The sequence below is a fragment of the Mustelus asterias genome, chromosome 12 (genome assembly GCF_964213995.1).
Source record: "Mustelus asterias chromosome 12, sMusAst1.hap1.1, whole genome shotgun sequence".
Classification (NCBI taxonomy): domain Eukaryota; kingdom Metazoa; phylum Chordata; class Chondrichthyes; order Carcharhiniformes; family Triakidae; genus Mustelus; species Mustelus asterias.
This window is the reverse complement of record NC_135812.1, coordinates 37,876,078-37,902,868: the sequence shown is the minus strand read 5'-3', so window position 1 is coordinate 37,902,868 and position 26,791 is coordinate 37,876,078. Positions and strand designations below refer to the sequence as shown.

The window sequence follows — 26,791 nt, the reverse complement described above, 5'->3', positions numbered from 1 at the left end:
GGACTCTTCCCAGCTTTGATCCATGTCCAAAGCATCAGGCAAAGGCACACATAATATCAACCCAAGATCATTTGTGACTACTTTAGTCACAAAACTGCAAGGGTTAAAAGCTGTTCTTATTGCCATATCCACAATCAGGTGTCCACTATTTAAAGAAATTAAGATGGAACATCTTTTCTGGGAGATAAAACATTCATTTGTGGGTTGGAACACAAGAACTTTACAGAAAGTATTCAACAGAGAACAAGAGGTAGACTTGGCCTAGCATAAGACTCATGGCACCATCTGTAATTCAGACAATCGATTTAAGCGTTTGTTGTTCCTGGTTCATTTCCTGTGGAGCAAATGCTTAATGATCTGGAACAGTGCTTGGACAGCAAATGGACACAATTTTGTTCTTACTTTAGTCCTATGCTCACAGTTATTACAGCAGGAACAACATCAATGTCAGATACTTGCTACAGACGTTTTTTAATGCAACCATCAACTTCCAACCGACAATGATGATACAGAACTTACTTCATCAAGTTCAAGCAAAACAGCTGAAGAATATGGAGGACATGAAGGTGTGGTTAAAAAATGTAAAGTCACCATTAACCCTACAAAATTGAGGAAAAACAAAAATAGCTTCTTGAAGTTCACATAGAAGATAGGAGGCGGCCATTTGGCCCTTTGAGCCTGCTCCGCCATTCATTACGATCATGGCTGATTGTCTAACTTAATAGCCTAATCCTGCTTTTTCCCCATAACCTTTGATCCCATGTGCCCCAAGGGCTATATCCAGCCGCCTCTTGGGTACATTCAATGTTTTGACATCAACTACTTCCTGTGGTAATGAATTCCACAGCCTCACCACTCTTTGGGTGAAGAAATGTCTCCTCACCTCCGTCCTAGTCGACCTTGAATCCTCAGACTGTGAGGATTTTTGATTTTCTTTGTATTGGAAGTCATGATACACCTCAACTAGTGTGCAATTTCTGTGCATGTACTATCCAATGAATCTTTTGAACCTTCCAAAGGTATTTTATTACCAAGCATCAAATATATAAGGAACATTCATTTTTTAATTAACAGGCTAAGGAACTGGTCAGTACAAGGGAGTGATGAAATCCACAACATTCTTGATGAAAAGTTTGTAGTCTCATCTTACATTGTGGTACAAAAAATTGCTAAAGCAAAAGCAATTGTACACCGTGGTTGTGTAGTTGATCACACCATGTGTCACTGAAATCATAAGGGAAATGTTTAGAAAAAAGGTCAATGATCTGAAAAGGTGTCAAATGACATTTTTAAATAATGGATTGATTTAATATAAAAAATATTGCCATGCAAGTAATAAATGCACAGTAAAACTATGATTTTTGCTACGTAACTTGATGGGCAGCATTTACATTGTCCCAAGTGGCAGAGGAGGGGTGTGAGCAGCTCCAGTAATTAGCAGACAGTTCCATTAGGATATCACTACAGCGATGGTTGACTCTCAACTGCCCTCTCAAGGGCAACCAGGGATGGGCAATAAATGCTGGCCAGCAGCGACACCCATATCCCATGATTGAATAAAACAAAATCCAGTGGAACAAACTCTAGGTGTTTTGCTGAGTGGAAGTGGGTACAGAGCAAACTTCAATCCATGTGGGTAGAGGTTAAATGGTTATCTCAAGGTAGAATGCTTACCTGTATATTTCATCTCCAGGAAGTGGTACATATTTTCTTAGCTGATAACTAAGCGAATAAAACTACAGAAGGCAGGCAAACTCTTTCAGAGTGTGAGAATTGGCACATTCAAAAGGAAATTACAAGTCTGGAAATTTCTTGACTGGTGGTTTGTTGGGAGGCGGGGGGAGGAGACACGTTATGATTTGAGCTCTTGCATTTCTTAATTCAAGAAAAAATTTGATGTAATTAGTTCAGAGCTGATAGATTAAGATATAATATGCAATAAATTTAATATTTTGTTTTCAGAATTTATGACAACAATCTGCTCAAGGCCTGTATTCAGAATTTATGACAACCATCTGTTTAAGGCCTGTGGGTTACCAATGTCTTCAATGAAAATATTGAGGCTAAACCACTACCCTCTGGACCAAAGCTGTGAACCAAGTTCAATGAAATACCAAAGTAAAATATTAGATGCTGAAAGAAAATCAGAATGTGCTGCAAATACACAGATCAGAGAGCAGAGGGGAATGTTAACATTTCATATTGATGGCCTGTCATCAGAACTGGGAGAAGTCAAGAGATTTAGTAGGTTTTAAGCAAGTGTCAGAGAGAGAGAGAGTAGGAAAAGAATAAAAAGGGAAGGTCCATGACAGCGCAGAAGGTAGGAGAGATTAAATTATAAGAGTTAATGGTGCAGAGTCATAAAAACAAGGGTAATCAAAGTCCAGGGTTGCAGATACCCTCGTCTGGATATCCCTCATAGCTGAGCATGGCTTCAATTGCCTGGAAGGAATCAAGCATAAATCTGCATTCTACTCTTAAAATTTTTTTAAATTTTCTTTGAAGTAAGGTACTATAGCACCAAATACACCAATGAAGCACTTCTGAAGTGTGCTCACTGTTGAATTGCAGAAGAACTCAATTACAGAAGTCACAGGTGCCATATTCAACAGGGGTGAAGAGAAGAAAGAGGACAGAGGGCAGCTGGCCTTTTTGCAGCATTCCCATATTACAGACAGAACATACATGGGGGTCTGATTGCAAACACAGAGGGGTAGCTATATACAGACAATAAAAGATCACAAAATGCACTGTCCCCCAACAGAAAGGCACTCGCATACACACTCAATTAATAGAAGGACAAATGCACATCATGACAGAAACATACTACATCCATAGAAGATAACAGCAGACAGAGAAACTATAAATGAAAGCACATGCCAGAAGAGAGCAGGGGGAAGAGGGGAAAACAGACATACCAGAGAGGAGAGAGTAAGCATGAGAATAAGATGCAGGGCGAGTTCTTGAAGGGTGAGCATAGGGAGTGAGGAAGCAAGCCTGGAAAGATCACCCGGACTTGCATTCAAAGATCAGAGATATATTGATAAACTCAAGAAGCAAAGTCCATCTAGAACGGCCAGAAATATTCAAACCTTACCAGCCAATGAAAACAGTTTCAGTCTTCAACCAGTCACTCTTTAAACAAATGTCCAAGATCCAAAATGACTACTTGACAACATTGACAGATAACCCATTTTTTATGCAAAGTTTTAAACATAATTGTTTTTATTTAAAAGTCCAAAAATGTTTTTAATACAAGCATAGCCCTCGCCAAACAACTACCACAGACACTTGGGAAAATATACAATGTCAAAATTCCACTGTTTTATTCTACATCACTTACCTACACAACTGAGAGTGACTGGGAAGGGTGAGAAAACGCCAAGTGGAAAGAGGGGGAAACCCACATAAAAAGAAAGAAAATTTTAGATCAGTGCTTTCCTTCCCTCTCCCTCCCAAGAAAAAACTGCAGATGTGAAAAGGACTTTGAAGGACTTGTTGCTCACAAATACTCAAATAATAAAGAGTTATTTATACAAACTACAGTAACAAAGAGGCAGATGGAAACAAATTCAAGTTGTGCCACGCAATTTCTTTGACAACTTGAAGCACAAGAATCTTAATCTGGTTAGATCTACACATCCGTACGCACTGTACAAATCTCCGCACAAAAAGGAGTATTTTACAATTCTTCAGTTTAAAAATCTAATGGTGTCTCACGAGAACTATTTGGTCAACAGGAATGGGCAGACCAAATGAGAACCTTGCATGTCAAATGCAGAATTGGCGGCAGCCAACAGGTGAGAGACATGGTAGAACATCTTCATTAAGTCTGGGTGCTGTTACCCTGCATCAGAGTGCATGGAGGCAAAATATAATCTTTTCTCATCAGTGACTAGAGACACAATGGATTGAGCATTCATTTGGTTGGACCTTCAGGTAATCCAGGACAGATGGTCTAAGGACACAAACCAACCCCCAATACACACTGCAGGTGGAACTGATCATACTTCAGTTTTGAAAGTCAGTTGACTCGGAACGAAACTTCCCCCACCAGATTCGACATGTTCATCAGGTAATTAGCTGCTTCTAGACCACTGTTAATCAATCAGGTGACAAAAATTACAAGATGGCTGGTGGCTCCTATGAAAAACTCAACTGATTGCTTCAGATGCCAAACATTTGAGGGCAGGGGTTCTCCCTTGGAAGGATCTCGTTATAACAAAGAACTGTACATTTACAATATTGTGTGAATTAATCATGTGAAATAATTTTGCACATATTCAATCATATGGTCAAACCAAAAACACAGCTGGATAAAACAGATGCTGGTGGTGCAATGTATGTGTCATCTGGCACTGTCTGTGAAATGCCTTGGCCTGCGAATCAGCTGGAATTTCCATTCATTGTACACTCTCTCCAGCAGATCAGCATCGTTAGAATGGGCCAAGGGCTGACCAGCTAGGGGCTTGTCTAATTCCCTGTATTGATCATCTCTACAGCAAAGATGAACAAGAAAGAAAGAGTCTGTGCTGAAAACAGATACCAAGGGACAGAAACTTTTGTGAAAGTTCTACACTGTGGTGATCAAATCAGTACTACAGAGCTCCTAGTCTGTGGTCTTAATTTCACAACCATTTCTAAAATAGGAACTTTCAGCCTCTGTCCCACCGGTTCTCTCAATCCAACAAGGGATTTTTAAAAAAATCTGTAAGAGCTTTTGATTTCAACCTTTTTATATTCCTATGAAAATGTTCAGGTAAGGTTGAAGTTTTGTATTTGATCCAGTATTTTAAATCAGTCAGCGTAAACATTTAAAGTACAAACATGTCTGCAGTTTCCAAAATAATTACTACATCCATTATTCAGAAAGCTCAGCTATTCCCAATTCACTTCCGGCGTTTGCGCGGTGGGATGGAATGTTCACTTGATTCTGCCTCACTGTCATCATACTCATCGCCATCTTCTTCTTCTTCCTCCTCTTCCTCCTCATCTTCCACCACCTCCTCTTCTTCCTCTTCTAGCTCTACCTGTACCAGTCTTTTCCGTTTCTGGATACTCTTTCGTGGTTTGCCTCGTTTGTAGCTGTAGTTGGGAAGATGTTTTTGCATCATGTCAATGAAGCAACGTTCTGTTTTTTCCACACAGATAAGGACCTGGCTACCCTCCTGATTATACAGTTCTGCGTTGTTAAACACCAATTTAATGTCCTCAAGAAATTCTTCGACTGTTTTGTAGGTACTGCACAAACATTTGCTTTGCATGGTCTGCAAGTCCATAGATTTGGTAATTTTTTCAAAATAATCTTCTGCTTCATCAGTTGTCACAGGCTCTCTGGAAAAGGGGAAAGCAATGTATTAACTTTAGCTCTGAACAGAAAAAAAGCAACAACTATTTCTATCAAATTCACTTGGTTTTAGTGGAAATTCTACACTGGACTGATCACACATCAGATTACAATCCTCTGGAATGTGGGTCCTCTAGACAGAGTCTGGGAACAAACAGAAATAAAGAAATGGCGAAAGCGTTGAACAGATATTTTGCTTCTGTCTTCAGTGCAGAAGGTACAAATAACATCCTTGAAATATGTATAAATTAAGAGGTAAAAGGGAGGGAGGATTTTAACAATTACAATCAACAGAAAAAGGATTTTGGGAAAACTATCAGGTGCTTAATGAGTATTTTGCCTCGGTTTTTATTGAGGAGGTGGGGAGGCTGCAGAAAGATTTAGACAGTTTAGGAGAGTGGTCCAAGAAGTGGCTGATGAAATTCAACGTGGGCAAGTGCGAGGTCGTACACTTTGGAAAAAAGAATAGAGGCATGGACTATTTTCTAAACGGTGACAAAATTCATAATGCTAAAGTGCAAAGGGACTTGGGAGTCCTAGTCCAGGATTCTCTAAAGGTAAACTTGCAGGTTGAGTCCGTAATTAAGAAAGCAAATGTAATGTTGTCATTTATCTCAAGAGGCTTGGAATACAAAAGCAGGGATGTACTTCTGAGGCTTTATAAAGCACTGGTTAGGCCCCATTTGGAGTACTGTGAGCAATTTTGGGCCCCACACCTCAGGAAGGACATACTGGCACTGGAGCGGGTCCAGCGGAGATTCACACGGATGATCCCAGGAATGGTAGGCCTGACATACGATGAACGTCTGAGGATCGTGGGATTATATTCATTGGAGTTTAGGAGGTTGAGGGGAGATCTGATAGAAACTTACAAGATAATGAACGGCTTAGATAGGATGGACGTAGGGAAGTTGTTTCCATTAACAGGGGAGACTAGGACGCGGGGGCACAGCCTTAGAATAAAAGGGAGTCACTTTAGAACAGAGATGAGGAGAAATTTCTTCAGCCAGAGAGTGGTGGGTCTGTGGAATTCATTGCCACAGAGGGCTGTGGAGGCCGAGACGTTGAGCGTCTTCAAGACAGAAATTGATAAATTCTTGATTTCTCGAGGAATTAAGGGCTATGGGGAGAGAGCGGGTAAATGGAGTTGAAATCAACCATGATTGAATGGTGGAGTGGACCCGATGGGCCGAATGGCCTTACTTCCGCTCCTATGTCTTATGATCTTATGATCTTTACAGAGGAGAAGGACCTGGGTGGATATACTGCGGGCTTGCGGTGGACTGAAAAGATTGAGTATGTGGACTTTAACAAAGAGGTTGTGCTGGAATCTTTGAATGGCATCAACATATATAAGTTGCCGGGTTCAGATGGGATGTACCCCAGGTTACTGTGGGAGGCGAGGGAAGAGATTGCAGAGCCTCTGGCGATGATCTTTGCGTCATCGATGGAGACGGGGGAGGTGCCGGAGGATTGCGGATGTGGTTCATATTTTCAAGAAGGGGAATAGGGATAGCCCAGGAAATTACCGACCGGTGAGTCTAACCTCAGTGGTTGGTAAGCTGATGGAGAAGATCCTGAGGGACAGGATTTATGAGCATTTAGAGAGGTTTAGTATGCTCAAGAATACTCAGCAAGGCTTTGTCAAAGGCAAATCGTGCCTTACGAGCCTGGTGGAGTTCTTCGAAAATGTGCCTAAACACACTGACGAAGGGAAAGCGGTAGATGTGGTTTATATGGATTTTAGCAAGGCGTTCGATAAGGTCCCCCATGCGAGGCTTCTCGAAAAAGTGAGAGGGCATGGGATCCAAGGGGCTGCTGCCCTGTGGATCCAGAACTGGCTTGCCCAAAGGAAGCAGAGAGTGTGTATAGATGGGTCTTTTTCTAAATGGAGGTCGGTCACCAGTGGTGTGCCCCAGGGATCTGTTCTGGGACCCTTGCTGTTTATCATTTTCATAAATGACCTGGATGAGGAAGTGGAGGGATGGGTTGGTAAGTTTTCCGACGCCACGAAGGTTGGTGGGGTTGTGGATAGTCTGGAGGGATGTCAGAAGTTACAGAGGGACATAGATAGGATGCAAGGCTGGGCGGAGAAGTGGCAGATGGACTTCAACCCAGATAAATGCGTAGTGGTCCATTTTGGCAGGTCAAATGGGATGAAGGAGTACAATATAAAGGGAAAGACTCTTAGTACTGTAGAGGATCAGAAGGACCTTGGGGTCCGGGTCCATAGGACTCTAAAATCAGCCCCGCAGGTGGAGGAGGTGGTTAAGAAGGCGTATGGTGTGCTGGCCTTTATCAATCGAGGGATTGAGTTTAGGAGTCCGGGGATAATGATGCAGCTATATAAGACCCTCGTCAGACCCCACTTGGAGTACTGTGCTCAGTTCTAGTCACCTCATTACAGGAAGGATGTGGAAAAGATTGAAAGGGTGCAGAGGAGATTTACAAGGATGTTGTCTGGATTGAGTGGCATGCCTTATGAGGATAGGCTGAGGAAGCTCGGTCTTTTCTGGAGACCTAATAGAGGTATATAAGATGTTGAGAGGCATAGATCGGGTGGACTCTCAGAGGCTTTTTCCCAGGGTGGAAATGGCTGCTACGAGAGGATACAGGTTTAAGGTGCTGGGGGTAAGTTTGTCACACAGAGGGTGGTGGGCGAGTGGAATCGGCTGCCGTCAGTGGTGGTGGAGGCAAACTCAATAGGGTCTTTTAAGAGACTCCTGGATGAGTACATGGGACTTAATAGGATGGAGGGTTATAGGTAGGCCTAAAAGGTAGGGATATGTTCAACACAACTTGTGGGGCCGAAGGGCCTGTTTTGTGCTGTAGTTTTTCTATGTTTCTAACTAAAGGCTGATAAATCCCCAGGACTTGATGGACTTCGTCCCAAGGTCTTAAAAAAAGTGGCTGCAGAGTTAGATGCATTGGTTGCAATTTTCCAAAGTACCCTAGATTCCAGAAAGGTCCATCAGATTGGAAAATAGCAAATGTAACTCCTCTGTTGAAGAAAGATAGAAAGAAAGAAATTACAGGCCATTTGTCTTAATATCTATCAGAGGGAAAATGCTACTATTAACAAGATTACAACATGGCACATAGAAAATCTTAATGGAACCAGGCAGAGTCAACATGGTTTTGTGAAAGGGAAATCATGTTTGACTAATTTATAAGAGTTCCAAAGGGGAACCCGTAGATCCAAAAAGCATTTGACAAAGTGCCACATCATAAGAGTGCATGGGGTAGGGTGTAACATATTAGCATGGACAGAAGATTGGTTAGCCAACAGGAAGCAGGGAAAAATGGGTCATTTTCAGGTTGGCAAAATGTACAAGTGGAGTGCCACAAGGACCAGTGCTGGGGCCTCAACTATTTATAATCTATATCAATGACTTGGATGAAGGGACCGAATGTATGGTTACTAAATTTGCCGATTACACAAAGATAGGTAGAATAATAAGTTGTGAAGAGTCTGCAAGGGGGTATGTATAGGTTAAGTGAATGGACAAAAATTTGGTAGATGAAGTATAGGAGAAAATGTGAACTTTTCCACTTTGCCAGGAAAAATAGAAAAACTGATTATTTAAATGGAGAGAGATTGCAGAGCTCTGTGGTACAGAGGGATTTGGGTGTCCTGGTATATGGATCACACAAAATTAGTAGACGGGTACAGCAAGTGATTAGAAAAGCAAATGGAATATTGTCATTTATTGCAAGAAGAATGGAATAAAAAGTAGAAAAGTTTTGCACACATGTGCAGGGGTTTGGCGAGACTATATTTGGAATACTATTTACAGTTTAAGTATCCTTTTTCAAGAAATGACAATTGCTTTGGAAGCTGTTCAGCGAAGGTTCACTCAACTAATTCCGAGGATGTAGGGGTTATCTTCTGAGGAAAGGTTAGGCCCATTCGGGTTTAGAAGAATGAAGTATGATTCTACTGAAACATATAAGATCTTAAGGGGGTTTGACTGGGTGGATGTTGAGAGAATGTTTCCCCTTGTGGGAGAGGCTAAGACTAGGGAGCACAGCTTCAAAATAAGGTGGAGATGAGGAGAAGAGGGCCATTCATCTTTGGAATTTTCTTCCCCAGAGAGCAGTGGAGGCAGGGTCATTGAATATTTTTAAGGCCAAGTTAGATAGATTCTTGATTGACAAGGGAGTTGAAAGCTATGGGGTAGATGGGAAACTACTACCATTTTTGGCAACATTATAACCTTGCAATTTAATACAATCCTTAATTTCTCCAGTAAGCCACAATTAAATGTTCACCATTGCTCATTTACTACCAATTTTTAAAATCTAATTTCCCAATTTACCTTTGTGAATTTGCCCCTAATACTTACATAACAGCCTTTGTTTAAATTCAAAATCCTTGTTTCAGACTTAACCGCATCACTCAAGTGAAATTCTATCATATTATGATCACTCTGAGTGAATCTTTGAACTGCAAGATTAATTAGCTCTGTCTCATACATTACATCTGAAACAGCTTTCCTCGTTGGTTCTTTTGAGATATTGTGCTGAAGTTTTAATGTTTATTTATTAGTGTCACAAGTAGGCTTACATTCACACTGCAATGAAATTACTGTGAAAATCCCCCAGTCCGGCACCTGTTTTGAGTACACCGGGGGAGAATTTAGCATGGCCAATGCACCCAACCAGTACGTCTTTCTGACTGTGGGAGGAAACCGGAGCACCCGGAGGAAACCCACGCAGACACGGGGAGAATGTGCAGACTCTGCACAGGCAGTGACCCAAGCTGGGAATCGAACCAGGGTCTCTGGAGCTGAGGCAGCAGTGCTAACCACTGTGCCGTCCACTAGAAAACGGTCTCAAATGTTTTCCACAAAGTTATTTTCAGAACTACTTTTGCCAATTTTTATTTGTCCTGTCCAATCTATACAAGGAGTAAAGACACCCCTACAAGGTGCAAAGTGACTTTTTTCTCCTCACCTGAAGGGCCAACTATATCTGGATCTGATTAATTTGTTCAGGATTTCTTCACATTTTGCCAGTTCCAGGTTTAATCTCCGTGACTTGTATTTTGTTCTTTGTTGCATCTACAGGCACAAAAAAAATCAGTGATTAGGAACGCAACTATGTTTCAATATTTTGCTTTCTCATAAAAATTCAAATAATCAGAATAGCAGTTTTTACTTTGGTTTTCTCTTCCTGGTACCTCACCCTATTATTCTCTCCAGTAAGGATGCCAGTCATATCAGATCCTATCTTCACCTTTGTCCATACAGCACTATTTCAGCAGGGGTCCCTGGCTAATGATCAGTGACGGCATCCGTGGTTAATTTTCCCACTAGCCCAAGATTATTCAGGCCAGGTACAGAATCACTTCTACTGTCTCAGAGATCAGTTAACTCAGCACAGACAGGATTAAATCCTACACGACTAGCTCACATTTGGCTACACAGTGATTAAACTTACTGAGCAACAGATTATCACAGATCCTATTCCGACAGATAGAGGTCACAATCATTAACATTTCATATGATATCACAGCTCACTAACTATAATCCTTGGTTTTACATTTTGTAATGTATGTATTTTACTAATAGTCCAGTCAAAGTTGTGTGACAGTATTTGGTACTGTGGCAGACTGCTGTAAAGCTCAGTTTCTTGCAGGTTCTAAAAGGGACATCATTTGAGATTAGCGTAAATGAATTTAAAAGTCTAAAAGTAAATTTTATAACATGCCTATAAAGGTAAACACAAGTTGCGGAATTGAGAGTATCCCCACCGGCTCCTTTGTTGTTGGGAGCCAGAGTGAAGTCTCAGATTTATACATAACATGCATCAGATATGGGGTAGAGTAAAGGAAATGTGAAAACTGATGAATATTCAGGACATCTTTATTAATTTTGGGGAACAGGGATTGTTTATCCCTTCTAGGGATTAATGGGTTGATCAGACATCAAGAAAAGGGAGATTGTACACAATCTGCAAAAGTAATGTAATTTTCTTGCTCTGTGCTTCATGTCACATTGCAGGATTTCAGACACCAAATGCAACATGGGCCAAAAAACCAAGGAGTCAAATTCTAAAATTAGCAAGAATGGTGTCAATTAATTCCAAATGGGACAGTTGAAACATAGAAAATAGGAGCAATACGTCATTCAATCCCTCAAGCCTGCTCCACCATTCAATATGATCTTGGCTGATCCACTATCTCAATGCCATATTCCTCTCTCCTTTTGCTTCTTGATATCTTTGGTGTCTAGAAATCTATTTCCTTCTTAAATATATTCAGTGATTTGGCATCCACAGCCTTCTATGGTAGAGAATTTCACAGGTTCACTGTCCTCTGCATGAAGAAATTTCTCCCCACCTCAGTCCAAAATGGCCTACCCTATATACTGAGCCTGTGACCCTTTATTCTAGACTCCCCAGCCAGGGAGAGCATCAGCCCTGTATACAATCTATCCATTCCGCCAGAATTTTATACATTTCAACGAGCTCCTCCTCATTCTTCTAAAAACTCCAGGAAATACAGGTCTTGTCAACCTAATCTCTCCTCGTATAACAATCCTGCCATCCCAGGAATCAGTCTGGTGAACCTTTGCTGCACACCCTGCATGGCAAGTGTATCCTTTGATAGGTAAGGAGACCAAAACTGTACACAATATTCCAGGTCTGATCTCACCAGACATCCTTGCTGCTGTACCCAAGTCCTCTTGCAATGAAGGCCAACATACGGTTTGCTTTCTTAGCTGTTTGTTGTACCTGAATTCTTGCTTTCAGTGACTGGTGTACAAGGACACCCATGTCCCTTCATATGTCAACATTTCCCGATCTATCACTATTTAAATAATACTCTGTCATTCTGTTTCTCTGTCCAAAGTGGATAACTTCACATTTATCCATTATACAGCATCTGCCATTTGTCTACTCACTCAAATTGTCTAAATCACCTTGAACGCTCTTAACATTCCCCTCACCACTCACATTCCTACCTAGGTCTGTCTCATCAGCAAACTTGGAAATATTCAATTTGGTTCCTTCATCTAAAATCATTAATATGCATAGTGAGTAGCTGGGGCCCAAGCATTGATCCCCGCAGAACTCACTCTGAAAAAATCTCATTTATTCCTGCTCTGTTTCCCGCCTGCTAACAAATTTTCAATCCATGATAATATATTACCCCAATCCCATGCGCTTTAATTTTACTCACTAACCTCTGATGTGGGACTTTATCAAAAGCTTTTTGAAAATTCAAAAATACCACATCCACTGGTTATCCTTATTTATTCTATTGGTTATGTCCTCAAAAAATCCAGTAGGCTTGTCAAACATGATTTCACTTTCATAAATCCATGTTGACTTTGCCTACTCCTGAAGTGTCCAGTTATAACATCCTTTGAAGTAGACTCCAGCATGTTTTTGCTATTGTGGTCAGACTACTGGTCTATAATTCCCTGTTTTCTCCCCTCATCCCTTTTTTAGAAAGCGGGGTTACATTTGCTACCCTCCAATCTGCCAGTCTCTTCCAGAATTTACGATGACAGCCAATGGATCCACTATTTCCATGGCAGCCTACTTTAGTACCCTGGGACGTAGATTATCAGACCCTGGGGACTTATCAGTTTTCATTCCCATTAATTTATCTAGTACTACTTTTTTCAATAATATTCATTTCCCTCAATTCCTCCTCCTCACTAGCATTTCTGAAAAGTTATTTGTGTCCTCTTCCATGAAGACAGAACTAAAGTAGCTGTTGATTTGTTCTTCCATTTCTTGTTCTCCATTATAAATTCTCCCATTTAAGATATTTGTCTTCACTAATCCTTTTCTTTTTACCGTGCACTTTTAATTTATCATGGATCTGCCTAGTAACAACAACAATTTAACAAGGAACGATAGGATATGATCTGCCTGGCAACAAGATGCTCAAACTTAGGGCTCCAGGGAAACTATTAGCTCATCTTCAAAATAGTGCCATGGGATCTTTTACATCCACCCGAGCAGGGAGATGAGGCCTGGTCTGAAAGCATGGTCTGATGCCTGCTCAGTACCTAATGGTATGCAGAACATCTTTGGGGCTGAGTTTGCTGCAATATAGCATGTCTGCAAAAGATGCAGCATTCAGCAGAGTGTTGGCGGATCATCTATGGGATCCAGATAGGTAGGCCAGTCACTGGGGGTTTTAGTTGGTTGAACATCAGTTGTGACTCAGTTGGTAGCAAACTTGCCTGAGTCACAAGATTTTGGGTTTATGTCTCACTCCAGGACTGAAGAACAAAAATCAAGGCTGACGCTCCAGTGCAGTACAGAGGGAAGATTGCACTGTCAGAGGTATCTTTCAGACCTCATCTGCCTGCTCAGGTGGACATAAAAAATCCCATGGCACTATTTTGAAGATGAGCAGATAATTTCTCTGGAGTCCTGGCCTCAATCAACATTCCAAAAGAATTATCTAGTCATTATTACATTGTCAGTAGGAGCTTGCTGTCTGCAAATTGGTTACCGCATTTCCTATATTACAATAGTGACTAGACTTCAAAAGTACTTCATAGACTGTAAAGTGCTTTGAGATGTTTGATGGCTATGGAAAGTGCTCCGTAAAAGCAAGTCTTCTCTGGTTGCACAGAAGCAGTGTACTCCTGCAGACTTGGGGATTCTCAAGCCTGAACCCAGTCCAAAGATTTGCAGGTTAGGTGGATTGGCCATGGTAAATGCATAGGGTTACAGGGATGGTGCAGGGTTATGGGCCTGGGTAAGATAGTCTTTCAGACAGTTAGTGCAAACTTGGTGGGCTGAAGGTTTTCCTTCTGCACTGTAGGGATTCTATGGACCCTGCACAGTCTATTTCTGCACATGTATATGTGGGATGTCAAGAAATTATAGACTTCATGACAGTTCAATGGAAATATTATTCATGTCTGTTTTTTGATAGCTTGATTGAGAAATTCATGCAGGTCCCAGCTTGCATCAGATAACTAACTAAGATATTTTAAAATCCTACAGTTCGATAATGCAAATATTAGCACTTATGATTGGAAGTCAAATTGATAAATATTGAAACACGAGCATAAAAACAATCCTCAATCATGAGGCTTGAGTTTATTGGTTTCAATACATTATCACACTTCATCAATATGCTTTGATGTGCAAACATCCTTGTATGATGTTCTGCTTTCAGTATTTTACCGTGACCAGTGATAAGGGCTGTAATCAGCAGACCAGGTCTGAATGCTTGGAGAGAAGTATCTATATTGGCACTGAGAATCTTACAGGCCCACTGCATCTTACTGAAATCCTTGTAACAGGAATAGCATGGTTTTTCTTATACTGTCCTCTTAATCACAAGCACATACGAGTATAGACACACATGCATCCCTAAAGCACTCTGCACAGGTTTTATTGTCTAGAACCTGTCTGTGATAAATGAGGTTGGATTATCAGGTCAGGTCTGAACATACTGTTTATTTGGTCCCCTGATAATTGCCGCCCGTGAAAGACGACCCCACTTCTGTTTGGCTGAAGTACAACAGGACAGCTGTCAAGAGTGCTGCGACTCTCAGCAACCCCAGCAGGCCACCAACAACTGTCAGCAGTACAAACAGTCCGAGCCTGCGGCTGCATTACTGGGATTCTGATACTAATTGGACCTCCCAGCCTACAGATACACGGAGTCCTATTTTAAACCCTCTTAACAACCTATGAATCATCTCACAATAATCCACAAAGTGTAAGGGTTCAAGAGCATCTCTGCCGAGATATTTGTCAGAAGTCTTCTGCTGATTTCTTGTTCCCTTTGTCGAGCCCAGAATAATTTCTTGGCGTCTCCTGCTTGATCTACTCCAAGTCGGAGAAGAAGAAAAGACCCGACAGCATTGCTGGGATGCCAACAGTGATTTCTCAAAGGCAAGAATTTCATGACTCTGGGTCAGAAGGAACATTTTTGGGAGGCAGAGTAGGGGAAGAATATGGTGAACAGTGATCCGCATGGTTGCTAACTTGTCCATTACTGAATACCTATTTTCTGGGATATGAATGATCTGTTAGCAACACTACAGTTCCGAATTGGTACTTTCTCCTTGGTTGGTGGTAAGCACATGCTCAGCAGGGACCAAGTGCAACATTTGGTTTCTGATATTTGCTACGCTGTCCCTGGCCTGGTGCCCTACACCCAGGCTCTCTTTACTCCCCTCGTCCTAAGAAGGCCTGTTTCCAAGTCCCTATCTGCCCCCGAAAGATCACATTCCTTCATGTTTCTCTCCTATTTATGGGTCCTGCAGTGAATAGCAGATACTCTACAACAGAGTTCACAATTGAACCTTTTAATTACTGCTTTAAAGTGAGTCAGAGAAAACATCATCGAGTTGGGGATCCACAGCAGAGGCAGGATAGTCAACTGAATTTCCCTCACACCTCTGCTAAGCCCTCGCAAAAATAGCTCACAATTTAATAACAAATTAGATGGTTGGTGATGGGAGCAGGGTGCAAGCCTACAAATTTCTGTGGTCATTATCCTCTTCGTAAAAGAGGTTTGGGATTCTTTTGAAGCCCAAGAGAAGGCCATACAGTCTGGAGCCTTTCTTCTGGTCTCCACAGAAAAATATGGAGAGATAAAGACAGAGAAAGAGGGAGACAGTAAGATAGTGTGTGGTTGGAAAAAGCAAACCTGAGAAACAGAGGATAGTTGAAAGGAGACAGAGGACTAAGGCAAACTTAAGTATAAATGGAGATCATTTAGCCTATCTGAAAAAGTAGGAACATAACAGAAGTACACAGTTAGCCCATAAGAATTTTAAAAGAAATTAGACATAGACTCTTGAATTGATTTGCCAAAAAAGTTAAGCCAATGGACAAGACTTTATAAACTAACAGACCCATTACATATTCAGCAATCACAAGGGTAGGATTAGCCCATGGGCTTCAGGATCCCACCATCAGGCTCAAATTCCCACACCGTGAAGAACAGACACATCTGTGATTTTCAACAAATTGGGCAGAGGAGAAAGTGGACTCACCTCTAATTAAGGTAAACAGGAGGCTCTCTGAGCTGGAAGGCCAAAACCACAGAAAATGGCTTTTCAAAGTGAGACAGAGGCTCTTTCCAACCTTTTTAATGTTAAAAACAATAAAAAGCCTTTTTCAGCTAGGCCACTATTATGGAGAGGAAGCCTCTCCACAGCGCAGCCTGAGCTGAAGTCAGGCAGGGAGGGAGAACCTCTACACCTGCCTGGAGCACAAGCATCCTTGGTCTACTGCCGGGAGGCCCCTATGGCAGCTGCCCAGTTTCCTCATGCCTTTGGGGATTGAATAGGCCATAAAAGGGGGTCAATTGGCAACCACTATTCCTCCCCAATTCTGCTTCTGGAAAGTGGCCCCCAGCGAGACGGAGCTAAGAGAAAAAAGTTCACATTGGATACTAAAAAGATCTGCCCAGAGTCCGTTGTGGCTCAATGGTAACACTTCCACGCAAGTCAGAAGGTGGTGGGTTCAAGTCCCATTACTGATCTTCAGCACAGAAATCAAGGCTTACACTCTAGTGCAGTACTGAGGGAGCACTGCACTTTGGGAGGTGTCATCTTTCAGATGAGATCTCAAACAGAAACCCATAGTTGGGCACAAAAAAGGGCCTATCCAGGCCAATATTTATCTCCCAATCAGTATTATACAAACAGATGATCTGGTCATATCACATTGCTGATTTTGGGAGCTTGCTGTACACAAAGTACCTTCCTACACTACAACAATGCCTGCACTTCGAAAATACTTCATTGGCTGGAAAGTGCTTTGGGACACCGTATTGCAGAAGTTCCCAACATTTTATACGTCGTGGCACACCTCTGTGCTATAAAAAGAATTTGAGGCCTACTTCCTATTTTCTCTGTCTTCTTCCCTTACTGTGATTTCATTTTTAACTTCATGTCCTCTCACTTGTTTTTTTTAAACTGCTCCATCTCTCTTGCTTCTCCTAAGGTTCTTACCCCCTTTTTAAGTTTACACTTTTTGTGTGGGCTAATGGGATTTTTGTCTTCAGTTCCAAGTCTCGTTGGTCATGCGCACGGGCCTAACCAACGTAAAAAATCTAAACCGTGCACATGCTGTTCCTTCCCACCCACGTATGCACGGGAGGCCTGAGATTCATTGGGTCTTGCAGATGCCAACCACAGAGCTGAAGACGAAGGCTAGTTTTAGTTTAATTACATGAATTTTGAATCTTTCTTTCGTGGCACTCTTGGGGTGTCTTCACTGCACATTGATTGGGAAACACTGTCCTGTGCCCATGAAAGTCACTATGTAAACACATTTTTATCACCAGCATTTTCTCTACATTTTCCCCTTTTTCTGATGAAGGATTTTCTTGGAAGGAGGGATCTTAAGATATAGCCAAAATACTTTTGGGCACAAATGCTATACATGCCAGGCTGCAGGCCAGCCAGTTTATGCTGTAAACATTGTAATTTAAAAAGCTCAAAGCCAGGAGAGGTAGTGCATTCTGCTCATCATAGATTTACAGATCTCTGCTGTTTGCATAAAAATATTTCTAAAGTGTAACAACAATTGATTCTTGGAAATATTTTGATAGGGCATGGTTGCAGTGAGTGAACATACTGCCAATAAGAAATAATGCATCAACAGCTGGCAAGCAAGGTAATTAAAAAACTCCCACAATAATGGAGCTTGATTATTACTTTCTGGGGGAGGTAGCAACCTATAATTTGCTACTTGATGAACTCAGTCCAAACCAGGTCTTGCATTTCAAACTTAGGGAAGAAACAGACTGCAAACTCAGTGCAAATACACAAGATTTCTGTTGGAATACCTGTCTTCATTAAATCACATCATGCAGAGTTTTTAAAATTCATTTATAGGGTGTGGGCATCACTGGTTTGCCCAGTATTTATTGCCCATCCCTAGTTGCTCTTCAGAAGGTGGTGGTGAGCTGCCTTCTTAAACCGCAGCAGTCCCTGGGGTGTAGTTGTAGATACACCCACAGTGCTGTTAGAGAATGAACTGCAGGATTTTGACCCAGCGGCAGTGAAGGAATGGCAATATATTTCGAACTCAGTATGGTGTGTGGTTTGGAGGCAATTACGTATGCGAACCTCAACAATGAGCATTCACCCAGTCCTCAATACACAACACTTCCAACAGAGTATTCAAAAACCAAGCTGCTACCAGAGGCAATTTCCTCCTCCCCAAATCCAGACCCGCTGAGACCATCTCCACCAACCCAATAAGATCACTATGACTGGAGGCTTTTCTGGCTTGTACAGCTCAACAACTCAGACACCAGGATTCAGGAGTGGTGTGGTAGGAAGCGGATGCAAACACTGTTAAATATGAAACACTGTGCACACTTTGTATTGTTCTACAGATATTAGTCTTGAAAATTATATCCCCAATGTCAGGAATATTAACACAATCATCATTCCTGTTGAAAGTGTTTACTTTTGAACCAGGTTTTGGGGGGAGTTAGTACTATTTGCCCGTCACTTGCCTCCCAAGGCTAACATGCATCTTGCATTGCCTATCACATTTACATAAGCATTATTTAGATATGATATAATCTTGAATAACAAAGCAAATAAAAAATGAATTGGTGCTAAGAAAATAGGAAATACATTTGTTTCTGTTCAAAATAAAACTACTTAATGTTTTCCGAGAGGCACTGCTCAAGAAGCTACAAGCGAGTTGGGTCTGTCTCCATGGAGTTGAATATCTGTTAGCTTGAGTCTGGATTGCAGTACACAATACAAGATTAAAGCATTTGCAGACAAGCACCTGTTCATTTTATAACTCTCTTGTTGCCAGCCCTGAAATGTTGGCACTTGGTACTCACCAGCTCATCAATGTCCACTCCATTGACAGGTGACGTCTTGTGTCGAGTGTTTCTGCCGTGACCGTGTAGGGACTGTTTCTTCCTCGGCTGTTTCACCTGCCGCTGAGAACGGGCCTGAGGGGCTGATTTTCCTTTGGCAGCTTTCCTGGATCTCGCTGTAAAGAGCAAGATTCACACGTGATCATTATGCTGGCATAAAGATCCTTTCATGCTTGCCACTCAAGTGGCATTTCAACACACAGCTTCTGTTTGATTTGAAGTTGCATATCATCAACTCTTTCATCCCGCCATACTTCTCCCTCCAATATCAAAATTAAAATAAAAGCAGGATTATTTATGTGTGTTAAAATGGAAACTTCAGTTTTTAAAACTCCCTGACAATTTTCTCCCCTTAAAGATGAGGCCGCATGTTCGTCAAGTTCTTCCAGTTCCACACTCTCCTCCCAGGCATCTAGTACCTTCCTCTGAACAAAAAACAAACAGCTGAACAAGAAGCTGTTCAAATTGTTACAACCACGTGAGGGGCATGGAGTCCCCTAATTTACCACTTCAGGTCTGACTGTAACAAGGCTTATTGTGAATTTGGTGAGGATGCGCTTTAGCAATAGTGAAGGAGTCCTACTATATATGCTTGCAGATTGTAAAGAATTAATTAGGAAGATTTTGAGTTTAAATCAAGAACAAGACAAATTTTATGATCCTACTTCGCAAACTTAAAAACTAGATAAATTGTAACCCTCATTCATATAATCTCACACATTCCTTGGGCCCCAGAAAAAAAAAGGGTAGATGCATTTTGTGAGCAGCTCATGTGATACAGTGATGTGGCTTGAGACACAAATATATCAAAGTCTGAACCCTACAGCTAGTAGACTATGCTAGCACTCCTACCAATACATGGTGAACCCCTGAAAGACCGGTTCAGTGGCTGCAAAGAGAACTAAGGTGGCAAACTATTTAATCAATACTCGCGGCCATAGGGAACAAAAGAGCAACTGTGTCATGGCAACATGTTAAAGCAGTAGCACAGCTGGGGAGGGGACAAGCAATGTGGGTAATCTTTAAGTGATACGGTTGAAGGAACAAACTCCCATAGAAATAGTCACAAAATTCTGGTTACGGGGTTGTGGTCTGTAAAGATAGTGGCCTCGGTGTAGCCATTTTGGACGTGTATCTAAAGTGTTTGAAAGAAAGTAATAATCCTAAGGTTTTCTCCTCCACAGTGGTATTGCGTTTCTGATATTCGTTCAATTTCTTGGAGAAATATACGATTGGTCTCCCCATGCCCGATTCATCCTTCTGGAGTAGGACAGCCACTACCCAAAAGTCACTAGCATCAATGGCTAATTCAAATGCTTTGTTGAAGTCTGGAGCTGCTAACACCTGCTCGTTTGCTAGAATGAGTTATGAGGAGAGACTTAAAAGATTTTTACATAGTTCGTGAAACAATCAAAGAAATATACGATTAACTGTCCTTTGGCTGGTTTCAATACACTGATTTAATGTTGCAGCCATTTTGTGTCTTCCTGGATTTAGCTGTACTGAGCAGATATTCATGTTTTATCCCCAAAAGGTCTTGGTTTGCAGTAAATTGCTGTACTCGGGATGGTTACTCTGCAATATCCATACACAATACTTCCAGGGGTGCGTGTGACAGCTTTTTTCAGCTCCATGGCTTGGTAAACAGATCTTTAAAAACCTTGGTGGTTGTATATTCCAGAGGAATTTGATTACTGTGTCTGTTGTACTCATTGTGGTGCAGCATTGTAAATTCCATTTTTGATGTCTCATCTCAGAAACTTTTGACAAGTTTCAAGATTGTATGAAAGCCAACAAGAGATGGGGTTTCTCCTACTCCTCAGGGCATTTGAGTGTCTGTTCCCTTTACATTCCAATTGGATGGAATGAAAGTTGTGTATTACAGCTAGCTAGCATTATTTTAAATTAGTTTATTAAAATCCATCCAGAATAAAGGCACTAGAAATTGTATCTTTGTCTTAAAGAAAAAAATCCTTGTAATATAATCCAAAATTGATGCAGTCACAGGGTGATAATTAAGGCTTGGAAGTAAACACATTTCCTGGTTAACTCCACATTACTTATTGAATTCCAATCATAATGGCAACATTGCAACTCATGCGAGGAACTTTAATTAATATCTATAAATTAAATTTAGCATAGGTCAAGGGCAGGGCAATGCTTTGCAGCTCCAGTGCACAGTATCTTGTTGATACACTTGATGCAGAGCTGTGGATTTCAAATCCCCCCCACTTAAATTTCCAAACACTCACACTGGAGGAGTTGTCCCAGCTGTTTTGTACAGCTACCAGGAGACAATCTAAAGAGAAGCAAAAATCAAAGAAAACTTGTACGTAAGAAGTACAAAGGTAATATTCAGATTCCACAGATGGAAACATATGTATTTTTGGAATTAGTGATGTAGAAATTTCTATAATTTTGAATTTGAAAGTGCTATTGGAGATAAATAATTGCCAAGTGTTGATTTAATTAATAAAAATAAAAATCTTTTAAATCTGACAGTTTATGGTAATTCCTTTCAGTTGACAAAATCCAAATCTGATCATTTAGCAGCTTATAGGGGAAGTGGTGACGGAGACAGAACCCTAAAAAAGGAAGCAGATTCCAGTCAAACATGACATCGTCACTCCAAACTTAAAATCCATCCATTAAGCATTTAAAATTATTTCCTAGTAGCTAACTTCAAAACTTACATCTAAGTCTGGGCCCTCCTCGTTCCTCATAGTCTTCGTCCTCGTCCTCTTCTTCCTCCTCTTCCTCCACCTCTTCTTCTTCCTCCTCTTCTTCCTCATTGCCTTCATCTTCCTCCTCAGCATAATTTCTAAAGAGGTAGTGATAGCAGGTGGATTGACTTTATGCACATTTAGACATTTCAATTCAGTTTTTAAACAGAGATATAGACTTATTTACTGAGTGCCTCTCCATATTATCCCTTCCTGCTGACCTATGCTGGTCAAGCAATATCTTGATTTTAAATCTTTCATACTTGTTTTCAATTCCCTCCATGGCCCTTTCCTATCTCTGTAGTAACCTTCAATCTCAACCCTCCCAATATCTGGGCTCCTCTAATTCAGTAGAAAAACACAAGTGCTGAGAAACTCAGCAGGTCTGGCAGCATCTGTGGAGAGAGCGAAACATAGTTAACATTTTGAGTCCATATGACCATTCTGTAGAAGGCACATATGGACTTGAAATGTCCTCTCTCCACAGATGCCGCCAGAGTTGCTGAGTTTATCCAGCAATTTCTGTTTTTAATTACATAAATATAACTTCCTGTTGTTGCATCTTAGCTTGTTCTGGCAAAACTTAGAAAAACATCCCTCCTCCCATCTGTTCCTACCCATTAAGGGAGAATGGAGAGCAACAACTCAATTTCTGCTACAAGAAAAAAATCAATGCAAATTCGCTGCTCTGAAGTAAAATGTTTTGTGTCCTGAATTCTTAAAAAAGCCAGTTTTAATACAATTTCAAAGATTTGTACTGAAAATAAAACTTCATTATAAAATACCGTGACAGAGAAAGCAAAGTTTTTGCACCAATCACACACACAAATGATTTAACACAGTCTTGGTCAGTGTGTTATTATATTTCAAAATTTGCAATGATATGAAGACAGGAAACTATGAGGATAGTCTTGAACTTCAAAAGGACATGGTTCGTGGATGAGGCGGACAAGTGGCAGAAGTTTAATGCAAAAAAGTATAATGTGATTTATTTTGGCAGGAAAAATGTGGAGAAACTAAAGGGAGAATCTCTAAAGGAGGTGCAGAGAAACCTTGGTGCATGTGGACACAAGTCATTGAAGGTGGCAGGGCATGTTGAGAGAGTAGTTAATAAAACATATGGCATCCTAGGTTTTATATATAGGTGCACTGAGTACAAGAGCAAGGAGGTCACATTGAACTTGTATAAGATAACTTGTATTAGGCCTCATCTGGAGTACTGCATCCAGTTCTGGGCATCATACTTAAAGATGTGGGGATATTGGAGAGAGTACAGAAGAGATTCACAAGAATGATCCCAGTGATTAAGAACTGTAGCAATGGGAATAGATCGGAGTGGTTGGGACTGTTTTCCTTGGAGAAAAGAAGGCTGAGAGGATACTTGATGGAGGTATTCAAGACCCTGATGGGAATGGACAGGTAAGTCATGAGAAATTGTTCCCACTCAAGGGAGCATCAAGAACTAGAGGGCACAGATTCAAAATAATTGGCAAAAGGAGTAAAAGTGAAGTGAGGAAAGATTGTTTTTCACCCAGGGGTGGTTGGAGTCTGGAACAAACTTCCTGAAGGGGTAGTGGAGGTAGGTTTGATTGAGGTGTTCGAAAGGGAATTAGATTGCTATCTGAAAAGGAAAAATGTGCAAGGTTATGGGGAAAGAGGCAGGGGAGTGGGACTAGGCAGAATGCTCTTTCAGTAAACCAGTGCGGGCCCGATGGGCTGAATGACCTCCTTCTGTACTATAAAAATTCTGTGATATGAAACAGCCAAATCTCTGTCTGGACCACCCAAGGGTAAACTTGCTCCCCAAATGCCCAGGTCTCAACTCTGAGTCTATTATGGGTCTCTATGTCTCAATCCCCAGCTTTCTACTTCTGCACTCTAGACATAGGTGAACTTGAGAGACGAAGGGCTGACAAGTACAGCTCGAGACAGTGGACACACCAGTTTTTAACAAAATCTGAACTGTTTTAAAGTAGGTCTGGCTGAAACTGAAGTAATTTACTGGTCAGGAGCACTGCCCCACAAGTTGGTTATAGAGGAACACAATCCAAAACAACCCAGTGAGCTGGTCTGAAACAACTCTGTTCACCAATGGAATGCATAGACCAGAATTATATCAAAACTTTTTGACTATTTGATCAGTTGGGAATCCATACCAGCACCAGCAGCATAACCCATAGAAACCCTATAGTGCAGAGGAGACCATTCGGCCTATTGAGCCTGCACCGACTCTCTGAAAAACACTCTACCTAGGCCCACTCCCTCCACCCTATCCCCGTAATCCTGCGCATTCACCATGGCTAATCCACCTAACCTACTCACCTTTTGGACACGAGGGGGAAATTTAGCATGGCCAATCAACCTAACATACACTTCTTTGGAATGTGGGAGGAAACTGGAGGAAATCCATGCAGACACCGGGGGGAACATGCAACCTCCACAGTCACCCAAGGTTAGAATCAAACCTGGGTCCTTAGTGCTGTGAGGCATAACTGTAGTGTAAAAGAATATAGCAGATCAGAAGACAACAGACACTGCAATGGTAAGCTGGTTGCATGGTTACCTATCACGTGTGCCACGCCTAGCTGTGGCTGGCTGACAAGCTGGACATAGCCACTCTCCATCTGGTATCACATAAAGAGCTGGTCTCAAACAGAATAAGTGGAAAGCCTTATTACATTCATCACAAAGGATCAACTTGTCATCTTCACCTGGAAAGCAAGAAAACAAAATGTCAGCCAAACACATATGGGTTTGCAGGCCATGGGAAATTCAAACGGGTGTTAGGTCAGTTTTTTCAAATAAGATTAAATACAAATATGTTATCAGGATACATAGTAAGAAAATGTAAAAACATGTGAGCAAATCTTCCTTGGCTTCCCAGATAACTACAGTACATTCTAAATAATGTCGCAATCAGATGTAGGTGCGCACCACAACATAAGAAAAAAACCGATACAAGTTGTTGACCTTGTCTCAGTGAAACCCAAACCAGAACATCCAACACTTATAAAAACTTAATTCGGAACAAAATTCTCTTTTTCTCAGTTCCAACTAATTTCAGAGCATCACATTGACAACACTATCCAGCTCTTGTTTACAGGGGGAAAAGTCTGATGAGATACTCTAAGACACATTTTGGACGAGTCCTTGATTTACTGGAAAGTTTGTGAGCAATGTTACCATTGCATTGATCTTCCCAAGATGTCCAAAATTGAGAAATGAGTGAAACAGCAATGATGCATTTGATGGGACAGACAGCTTTCAGATCCACACATTGCTGAACGTCATCCCATTTGATCAAAGAAACTCCATTTACAATTGTTTCAGAAATTGTACAAGATGGGTAACCATCACTTACTGAGCAAAGTCTGGTGAAAAGTAAATCAAGTACTTTGAACTGATCAAAGACAAACACTTCACACTGCTTGCTTTATGATCCTATCCATAAACATACTTCACACCACTAACCTAACACAAAACAACTTTAATTCATTGCAAGATTTTTTTTATTTAGAGAAATATTCCAAGTCACTTCACAAATGGTGTCCAAAACCTTAACTAAAAATACAGGTATTTAAAAAAGATGAAAAGGCAGAGTGGTTCATGAAGGGAGCTCCAGAGTCAATCCTATACATTAATGAATGATGTGGTGAAACGGTAGGAGTCAGTGGAATAGAAAATTTGAGGGGATGCAGAAATGTTTCCAAATGCAGTAGTTTATCAGTGACTTAACGAAAGTAATCAGCAAAATTCTTCAGCATTGTTAGCATCTTCACAAATCAAGGTTTAGGAAGTAAAAATAGATTAAGTTTGCTGCATTAATACACTAGTGATTTTAGTCCCAACCTTAAAAGCCTTGATCTTGTTAAACAACTATTAGATCAATTAAACCAGAAGAAAAGGCTAGAGGGAATAGCTTTTATTCAAGTATTAACCTTTCCATCGTAGAATGAAATACCTTACATTTCCTTCATATCTATTTGCAGGGGGTGGGTGGCCCCCTAGGTAGCTCTCGGCTTTGTTTGAAATGATGACCTCCCTCCTGTTGCTTACAACAGCATTACTCTCGGACGCTGCATTGACTTCACAGGAGCAAGCCAGCAGGGAGGGAACCCCCTACAAGAATCAACATGGCATCAATAGAATTGAGACTGTGTAAAAATCTCAAAGCATCGCCTTTTCCAATAACAGGAAGGTCGGGCAGGACAAAAAAAGGCATTTCCATTCAACTCCCCAACCCATTACAAGTTCCTTTTTATTTGATATGAACACAAAAGCAGATGAAAACGAACAGTATTGTGTTTGTGAGGTGTTCTTGGAATAAGACAACATTCAAATATAGCACTTGGTCTGTCAGCATCTGACAAGGGCAGGCATTATTCCTAGTTGAAAATCTTCCTCTACATCTGATAGCAACATTATTTAGAAATGTACTGTAATTATCTGGGAAGCCAACGAGCATTTGCTTGTTAGCTTTTACATTTTCCTACTATATATCCTAAAAACACATTTGTATTTAATCTCAAGACCACATCATTAAGCTCGGGTTCCCTCTTCAGAAACAAGTTGCACAGCTTTATGTCTTATTAATCTATATTTGTGGAAATGTCTAGGCAAGCACATCTATTTCCTATTGGTTGGTTCCCAACAATTAGAATTTAAAAATCAATTTGTGGAGGACAGTCCAGTAGCTGTAGTGCTTACCCTTCTTACGGCACACTTTACACCGAGCATTTTCAGTCGACATGTCCCATTTGATACAGGCGTCCAACATTCCCAGCAACACATGCATACGAGAGAAGGTTTGTGCCTCTTGGATGGCACATTTCCATAGCTCCAGGGCAGAAGCAACCTGTGACAAGTTAGTCA

The 26,791-nt window shown here is 41.1% G+C and overlaps 1 protein-coding gene across 3 annotated transcripts in view; it reads right to left on the bottom strand.

Moving 5' to 3' along the window:
• Positions 1-1,930: 1,930 nt before the first annotated feature.
• The window catches only part of baz1b (bromodomain adjacent to zinc finger domain, 1B), a 74,873-nt gene continuing 50,012 nt past the window's right edge, over positions 1,931-26,791 (bottom strand). For all 3 annotated transcript variants that reach the window (XM_078225073.1, XM_078225075.1, XM_078225076.1), the window contains 6 exons: positions 26,627-26,774; positions 24,483-24,630; positions 21,890-22,017; positions 19,158-19,312; positions 10,304-10,410; positions 1,931-5,334 (listed from right to left, as the gene is read on the bottom strand). In XM_078225073.1, the coding sequence (XP_078081199.1) occupies positions 4,890-5,334; positions 10,304-10,410; positions 19,158-19,312; positions 21,890-22,017; positions 24,483-24,630; positions 26,627-26,774 (1,131 nt within the window). In that variant the 3' untranslated portion in view covers positions 1,931-4,889. The remainder of the gene's footprint in view (positions 5,335-10,303; positions 10,411-19,157; positions 19,313-21,889; positions 22,018-24,482; positions 24,631-26,626; positions 26,775-26,791) is intronic.